Source organism: Nelumbo lutea, chromosome 6, assembly GCF_056320005.1.
Source record: "Nelumbo lutea isolate HS-2025 chromosome 6, American lotus-T2T, whole genome shotgun sequence".
Lineage (NCBI taxonomy): Eukaryota > Viridiplantae > Streptophyta > Magnoliopsida > Proteales > Nelumbonaceae > Nelumbo > Nelumbo lutea.
This window is the reverse complement of record NC_142689.1, coordinates 17,525,943-17,534,591: the sequence shown is the minus strand read 5'-3', so window position 1 is coordinate 17,534,591 and position 8,649 is coordinate 17,525,943. Positions and strand designations below refer to the sequence as shown.

The window sequence follows — 8,649 nt, the reverse complement described above, 5'->3', positions numbered from 1 at the left end:
TGCTCTTGTTGGATGCAACTTTATTTCTTAGAAGAGTAAGAAACAAATTATTGTTGCTCGCTCCAATGCTGATGTAGAATACAGATCTATGGCTAATGGGGTGGCTGAAGTGTTATGGTTAAAATTACTATTTGAGGAATTGGAAGTTGAATATAAGAAGCCCCTAATGTTGTATTGTGATAATCAGACCGCTATTAATATAGCTCATAATCCAATACAACATGATAGAACCAAACATATTGAAATGGATCGACAGTTTATCAGAGAAAGAGTTGACTCCAAAGAAGTGTGCCTTCCTTATGTTGCCTCCGTTATGCATCTTGCTAATCTCTTCACCAATGCAGTTACAAAGGGTCAAGTTAGAGATGGACTTATACAATTTGGGAATAACTAATATCTATTCCCAACTTGAGGGGGAGTGTGGAGAAACAGCCTAGTAATTTAGTGAAGTCCTTGCCATATTAATTGTCTTTTTTATTTACCTGCTATTAGTATTTTGGGCCTTGTTATTAGTTATTTTGGGCCTTGTTATTAGTTTTTTTGGGCCTTACTGGGCCTACTATAGTTGCAATTACTATTGCTGTTATTGTTTATTAAGGAGTGTGTTGGGAGGCAGGGTCATAGATGTCATTGTAAATCTTGTTATAATAGAAACATATATTGGTATCTGGGCGGCAGAAACTGATTGAGATCTGCTCTCTTTCTCTTCTCATTCTTCTTCCCTTCTCTTCCTCTCTTCTTTCTTCTTGTTTTTCTCTTATTTCTCTTATGGTTTTCTTGCTAAAACTACATCAGAATACTGATTGACTGTGAACAACACCAGCCATCTAAAAGTAACTTTGTTGAGACTCGAGAGAAAGAAACAAAAGAAGAAGCTAAAGATTTTAGGCCCATTGGGTTAAGCACTACAAAATTGTAGCGAAAATTATCACTTCTAGGCTTTGGGCTTTACTTCCAGATATTATCTACCCCCTACCAATTTGCCTTCACATCGAGCAAATAGATTAGTGACAACTCAGTAATCTACCATGAAGTGTTGGACACCATGGAAAAGCAAAAGGGTAAGGTGGGTTATTTTATACTAAAACTTGAACTATCCTAAGTAAAGCCTATGACAGGATTGAATGGAAATTTGTCGCATTGTTCTGTTTCTCCACCACCTTTAGCGATTTGATCTATCAGCGCATCTCCACTACAAGTATTGCAGTCATATTAAATGGTTGTGTGGGGCATTATTTCACCTCTTCTAGGGCCCTTACCTCTTACGTAGGTCTGTCCACTCTCCCCTTGTTTATTTTCTGTATTTAGGTACTTTCGACTTTCTCACTTGCTCTCTTTAAAGCAACAAAATAGAGAACTACATGGTATCAAGTTCGGCAGAACTGGGCTCAGATTAAATCACCTTCTCTTTGTAGATAATGTGCTTATTTTTGGGAATTGCTCGATGTCTGAAGCGAAGTGCCTCCGATAACAGTTCAGTGCATTCTGCAGATGATTTGGCCAAGAAATCGTGCAGTCGGCTTTTCTCTGACCATTGTAAAGTGGCCAATTGGAAATTTCTAATTGATAAGATCAAAGGAAGATTGCAGGGTTGGCAAACAAGCAGGTCTAACGGTTTTACTCAAAACTACTGGTGTATCACCTCACACCTCATGGTAGATACTAGATGCACACCATAGTTTCAGGGCTAAAACTCCTGAAATCTCTCGGGCTCCTCAAACTACTAGTTACAGGAGTCGTAATAAGAAGGCATTTGAGCAGAAGAATTTTGATGTGCTCTCAATCATTATTTGCATCATGGATCGATTGGGTTTTCAGAACTAGGCATTTATACAGCTGATATGTATGCAACGTACAAAGTAAAAGTTTCAAGAATTGCTTTCTCAGGATTCAACAATTAACGGATAGGTCCAGTTTGTGAATTTAAAACAATCCTAGGAATCCAATCCTGAACTGCAATAATCATGCATGTTTTCAAACCACCATAGAAAACTAAGTTGTGCATGCATGAACCTAGCAAAGTTGAGAAGGGGCGTGGTATAAGGCTAGAAGGGGAGATCTAGTTTCTCAACTATCAGCCACAACAGCTCCTACCCCGATGTTGAAATCAAAGGCAATGCATGTCAACTGGTGCCCACTTTTGTCGGTCATCTTCATCTTAAGAGTATAGGATCCCTGAAAATGCATCAAATGTTTGTTAATCATATGAAAAATCTGAATATGATCGATAGATGTCACTACCAAAAAGAAAATTAAGCGGACATTAGAAGAGAGAGGAATGCTATGTGTATGGGTTGGTCAGACTGATTTTTATATGTGATGCCTTGAACACCGGATACGGTTTAATGTGTGGGATCAAGTGTTTGAATGAAATCTAAAAATACACTAGATCCATGATGTTCTAGTAACTGTACGTTTGACAGTTTGATCAATCTATATGCTTAGTATTGCTCTAGAAAATAGCAAGGCAATAGAGATTGGGGAAGAATAACTTCATCCATGGTTATCATATTTGAAGATTATCACACTTAAAGCTTTGGATAGCATAGAAAGTTGGTGTTGAAATCACACAAAACAGAAAACAGTTAAAGTGGTTAAAAGAATGCAAATGAAAACACACAAATAGAAGGCAACTTATATAAAATGATACAACAAAAGTTAAAATCACAAAATAGTTGCTGCAAGTATGATAAAATCACAAAACAGGTCAAAAACAGAGGTAATAGAAGGCGACTTATATAAAATGATACAACAAAAGTTGAGAAATAATTAAAGAAATAAAACTTGTGGAAAGTATCTAAAAAATTGAGAGGATGTAAGCAGCAAATATGTGATTGTTAAAGTGACTTTGAGGTATTAAAACAATAGTAATAATTATATAAGAAGCACCACAAACAGATTACTAACAGAGATAGCAGCTACACCTGAAACAAACCAATGAATAGATTTAACCTAAAATGAAAGGTGATAAAATAGAATTCTACAAATAGTCTAACCTGAAATGATAAAAAATAAATCATAAATTTGCCAAACTCTGTAACACAACAATATGAATGATGAGTTGAAAAAAATAAAAAGATTTAATAATCTACAAATCAGATAATTGAGTTCTGGACTAAAGAAACGAATAGATTTAATAAATAAATTACTAATTTCAGATTGTATAATTCTAATAATCAGAAAACTACAGAATCTGAATTAAAAGAAATTCCACAAAATCTTGAAATGTCAATAGCACACTGAAATGTACAATGATTTGAAACTAAACCAGATTCCAAATGGGTAACATGCAAGTCTTAAGTGCTCTATGATTTAAAAGAGAAAAAAAAAAGGTTCTAAATAAAAAAATCCCAACAAAAGGAGGTATCCAACTAACAAATGAACCTGAAATCTTAAAAAAAAAAAAGGCTAAACAAAAGTAAGACAAATGGGTAATATGTGCAGAACCAAATTACAGCAGGGATGGAATCATTCAAAATTAGAATTGAAATTTTAGATGTTGACTACGAGTATCTAAGGGGAATTACCAAAAAAGGCAATCAAATTGTGGGAGCATATTTGAAAAGTTAAATGCTTATAGTCAAGAGATCTCAGTAAGTCACAAGACACAAAATAGCAGTAATCAATATACAGACAGAAATTTCCAGAGAGATCCCCAGTAAATCACAGAACACACAATAACAGTAATTACAGGACACAAAAATCCAAGGGTTTGAGTATTTCAGGTCTTTGGATTCTAAAATAAATAGAGTATGAATACAAGGTTGTTGAGAACGGTTTCACAATCCACATGTCACTAGACCTAAACAAAGTTAACAATAATTATAATAAGCAGTTCAATGGTTCAATGATCAAAATAAAATGAGAATATTAAATTAAACAGGTATAGGTCTACCCTGTTAATTGGAGATGGACTGTTGCTTGTGTCAATAGGGGCTTTTTCTCCCACATATGACATCTGCAAGTGTAAGGGGTTGAAGGTGGGCTGCAAGAGCCCAATTGTGAAGCTACATGAATAGTTAGAACTATTGTTATCCCAATGAGATCAAATGAAAGAGAACATATGGGAGATAAAACTGTATTTCACTGGGTTGAATTAGAGAAGAAAATCTGCTGAGTTTATTGAGTAGATGCTGATCTGTCCAATGGAATCCTTACAAAAGGTTTTTAGCTAGGTTTTTAATAGAGATTCAAGGAAGAATGTGGGGGCTTGGCTCCAAAAAGAGGGGAGAAAAACAAGGGAGCGATTATGGAGGGAGGGAGAGAGAAAAGGGGAGAAGAAGGAAAAGTTGAAAGAGAAAGAGGAAAGGAGAAGAAAGGAAAGAAAAGAAAGAGAAAAAAAAGAAAAAAAAAAAGGAAAAGAGGGGAGGAAAAAAGAAGAGATGGTTTTCACTATATATTTGTAAATTGAGATTTATCTGTATATTTGTAATAGTCAATGTACCCTCATATCAGTAATGAATGTTTAACATTCAGTGACATTTTCATTGATTTATTTTAATATTTACCCCCCCCCCCCCATCAAATGAGAACAAGAATTAAGTCGAAAGTAACCCTCTTAGTTCCCAAATTCTGTTTATCAAGCTTGTTGAGTTTGCCATCTAGTACTCTCACGCTGGATTCTGATAATTGTTCCCAGACCTGGAGAACAAGGCAGCTATTTTTTCATGTCATCGCTTCTTGGGACTAGTGTTTTCAACCTGCTGTTGACCTGGGGAGTTGAACCGTTCAACCTGTCACCTGGAGGTGAAGGTGGTTCAGTCCAATGCCAAACCTGTCATATGGGGAAAACCCACCAGTTGATTTGGTCAAAGAACCGCTGACCTGGATGGGTTGCATGGGTTGCATCATTGAACCGTTTAATGGGTCATGGTTTAACCAAACCCATACTTTGTTTACATTTTTTAGGCAAAGAAAAAAAATGGAAAATAAAAACAACAAAGAAGCAATTTAGAACAAGTGCAGAGTTCAACACGTGCAGCAAATAAGTAAAGATAGCCACCAGAAAAAGGGGTTGCCAGCAATGGAGAAGAATAGACATACATGTGTTCTTCATTAGTTTCTATTGGTACCAACATCCCTGATCACCCATGCCATTCAATGGCCAGATGCTCATTGCTGCTACCATCTTCTTGCCACCCACTTTCTCAGTTCGCCCCCTCCCCAAACACTCTGCCAATCTCTTGCCTCCCACCTCATCTCTCTGGATATCCTCCCCACCACCCTTTCTCCCTCCCTCCCCCCTCCCCTCTAGATCTCTTCTCCCCACCAGCCTCCCTCTCTCTCTCTCTGCCCTTGTTCTCAATCTCTGCACTCTCCCCCCTCCCTTAAGTTTTATTATCATTTTTTAATTATATTACGGTCAAACCATTTGACTTCCCAGTTGAACCGGTGAACTGTCACCTGGAATGGGAAGCAGATTGTTCACCAGTTCAGGTTTCAAAACACTGCTTGGGACTATGATTTTTGGGAAAAAAAAATATTTCAACCATGTGTCATGCTCTATAGGTTATATCTTCCTTCCTCTTAATACTTGTGGGCTCCAATGTTATAAGTCTAGTTTAAAATTTTGTCCAATCACGAGAAGGAAAATATTAGTTAATTATTTATTTCTTTGTGCATTCTATCAAAAGAAAGGAATTCTAATTTATATATTGGGATTATATTAGCAGATTAAAACATAGCCTATTTTATAGTAAATGTACAGACAATTAGCTTTTGGGTCTAACTAATATTGTAACACATTTTTTTCATACTGCAATTATCATCAGATAAGTAAAAAAAGAATAAAAAAGAAAAAACTAAGCAATTTCATGCATTAGAAGTTCATATCAGCTAGTTGATGGGTGAACAAGCAGATCAGAACATACATAAGTGGAGAGGTTGGAGATCCAAGGTTGACATTGAAATATAGGGGGAAGGATGACTTACTGGGGGAGTGAACGCTGGTAATGTCTGGGTGTGTGCAAGAACAAAGTCACCAATTGCCACAGGGCAAGAAGTTTCTGCACAGAGATCATGGTTCTCAGTGTGGATGTGCACCCCAAAGTATGAGACCTCAATCACAAGTTTCCCTCCATTGATATTTTGACCTGCATGGAAAAGAAAAACAAAATATTGTAATTCATCCAAAAACCATGAGCATGTGAGAATTCTCTATGTTCATTCATGATGACCTCACAGTCTACTTGTGAGAATTGTTATGAGTTGAATTAGACATGTCCTTGTATGCAATATCAAAAAGACAATGGCTAACAATCATCAGACAGTGCCTACTGTCTCCATTCAATAATTTTGATGGTTCTAAAGCCTGGGAAACAAAAAGGGAGAGAAAACTCCAATCCAATCCAATCAACTAATCCATAAAAAATTATAAATATTTCCGACTCAATTATAAGTAGCAGAAATTTTAATATGCTATGTAAAACAGGAACATGTACAAAATACACAAGACGAGCTAATTATCTAAAATCCTTCAATGAGAAAATAAAGGAAACTTATGTCTATGCTTAAAAGTATTTACATTTGACACATGTTTTTCCAATGCTTTCTGTCTATTATAAATGCAAAATTAATAAATAACAATTATGAAAACAATAAACTCAAACTAGTAGAATCATGGCAACTTCTACAGGCTAAGACAAGGAGAAGGCACCATAAAAGAAAAATGTAGAATTTGCTTAAAAGACATGGAAACTCATTTATCTAATGTGATAAAAGGATCTAGATTATTTAGTTAATGTTTGGATCTTTGACAGAACCATAGTTTTCAAGGCACCTAGGCAATTATGGGCAACACTAGGGCGCCTAATCACCTAGGCATCGCCTAGGCAATAAAAAATTTATAATATAAAAAACTAACTTTTGGCTAGTTCCCTAGTTTTCAGAGGATGCTTCTTTAATTACAGGTATGACCATATAATTTCTTGGTTGCTCTCCCACCCATAATCAACGAAAGAGATTATAAAAGAAAACAAATATTAAGCCTAACCGGGGGGAAAAAAGATGTATCTGTAGTCCAAGAAAAGTACAGATAACATATAAACCGAGAATTCACCTGTGGTAGCGGCGAGACTGAACGTAGCAGGTTTGCCTCTCACCACTGGATCCGGGGACATCTCGACTCCATTAACCTTAACAGCATAGTTACCCTTCTTATCTGCATTTGTTTAAGAAAGCCAATATAAGACATCAGCTAACCATCCATCTTACCACCCAAAACCTAACTTTACATTAATCCGACGCAAGTAAATCCAGGTCAAATTCAATAGAAAACACAGTTTCTACAATTAAGCCGACACAGAGCTAATAAAATCACTGGAAAAATTCAACTCAAACGTCCTTCATGAGAATCTTCCCAACTAAACCAACCGAGTATTGGATTCTTTAAACTCCTCCATTATTAGAATCGCATTTACTAAATCCCCTTATGTTCAAACGAACCGAGTAAAGTTTCAATTTTCAAGGAAGTAAATGATCGATTTTAACCGAGCGGCCAGAACAAATCCAATTCAAGCTTCAATATTCTCGATTAAACTGAAGAAAGAAACCCTGGATTAAAAAATAAAATAAAATAACTCACCGCAGTACTTGATTTCCATGGCTCGAATTGAAGGAACGAGCAAAAAAGCCACGAAAAAGAGTGGCGGAACGAGCTTGAACTGGACTCTCTCCATGAATACACCGACCGGACAGAAACTCGGAAAAGCAGAGACGAAATTAGTTTTCTTTTTCTTTGTTGTTTGGTTCAGTCCAGCGTTGAAAGCAAGAATTTCCGTCAGTTGGCACTTGGCGGGGAAACGTCAGCTGGGAAGAAAGAGAGAGAATTTGATATGGAATTATGCTTTCTCACTTCTGATTTACTTTTACCTACTCAATTTCATATATCCGAATATACCCCTATAAATTTCAGAAAATGGCATCCATGTCCCAAAAGGTGATAATGATAAATTGATAATGACGTACTGAAATAATAGTCTCAGTAAACGATTTAAGGATGCCGATAGATCTGGGCCGTTCAAGCATAACGAACTTAAGAGGAAAGGGACATTTTTGGGTTGGTAGTGTTGGAGTTGGGTTCGCTTGTCGTTTTCGTTTGGTGGAGCATCATCATGACAAAAGTTGATGTACGGTTAGGATGGAAGAACAAAGATGGTGTATAGATATAGGGCCCGTTTGGAAGGGCTTTAGCTTTTGAAGAAGCTTCATCGAGAGGCAAGTGGCTGAAAAATAGATGGTTTGGGCTGTTTTGGACCTTTCGTCAAAACAATAAAATCCCTAGATTTTTTGGATGGGCCCCATCTACCCTAAACATAAACAAAAACATTGATGTGAAAGTATTTACTGTTGTGTTTTTGGGTTGATCCATAATGGTTGAAATAATTGCAATGGTTTTGTTTTTGGGTCATTTTAAAACCTGGATTTTATGTTATTGGAACTTGAAGAATTGGATATAGATTTAGTAGAATTTATTTGTGAGAAAAATGACTTTAAAATATGATTTAATGAGATAAAATATCAATTGATACCTTAGATATAAAACTTAATGAAAGAGAATTAAATAATAGGGGTGTTCACATTAAATGTCAAACCGACCAAACTGGCCCAACCCAACCCGAGTTGGCCGGTTTTTCAAAACCACCAATCGGT

The 8,649-nt window shown here is 36.3% G+C and overlaps 1 protein-coding gene across 1 annotated transcript; it reads right to left on the bottom strand.

Annotated features, from left to right (window-relative positions):
* Positions 1–1,811: 1,811 nt before the first annotated feature.
* On the bottom strand, positions 1,812–7,711 carry LOC148847656 (uncharacterized). Its single transcript, XM_088948717.1, has 4 exons — positions 7,583–7,711; positions 7,058–7,159; positions 5,932–6,092; positions 1,812–2,175 (listed from the first exon to the last, which is right to left on the bottom strand). Exons 1-4 carry the CDS (start codon positions 7,674–7,676, stop codon positions 2,068–2,070), a joined length of 465 nt encoding a protein of 154 aa, XP_088804843.1. The 5' UTR covers positions 7,677–7,711; the 3' UTR covers positions 1,812–2,067.
* Positions 7,712–8,649: the final 938 nt, after the last annotated feature.

Coding starts and splice junctions, on each gene's coding strand:
- LOC148847656 (XM_088948717.1), bottom strand. CDS start 7,676: ATGGAGAGAGTCCAGTTCAAGCTCGTTCCGCCACTCTTTTTCGTGGCT. Junction 7,160..7,582: donor CATGGAAATCAAGTACTGCG/GTGAGTTATTTT, acceptor AAACAAATGCAG/ATAAGAAGGGTAACTATGCT. Junction 2,176..5,931: donor TACCAGCGTTCACTCCCCCA/GTAAGTCATCCT, acceptor ATGCATTTTCAG/GGATCCTATACTCTTAAGAT.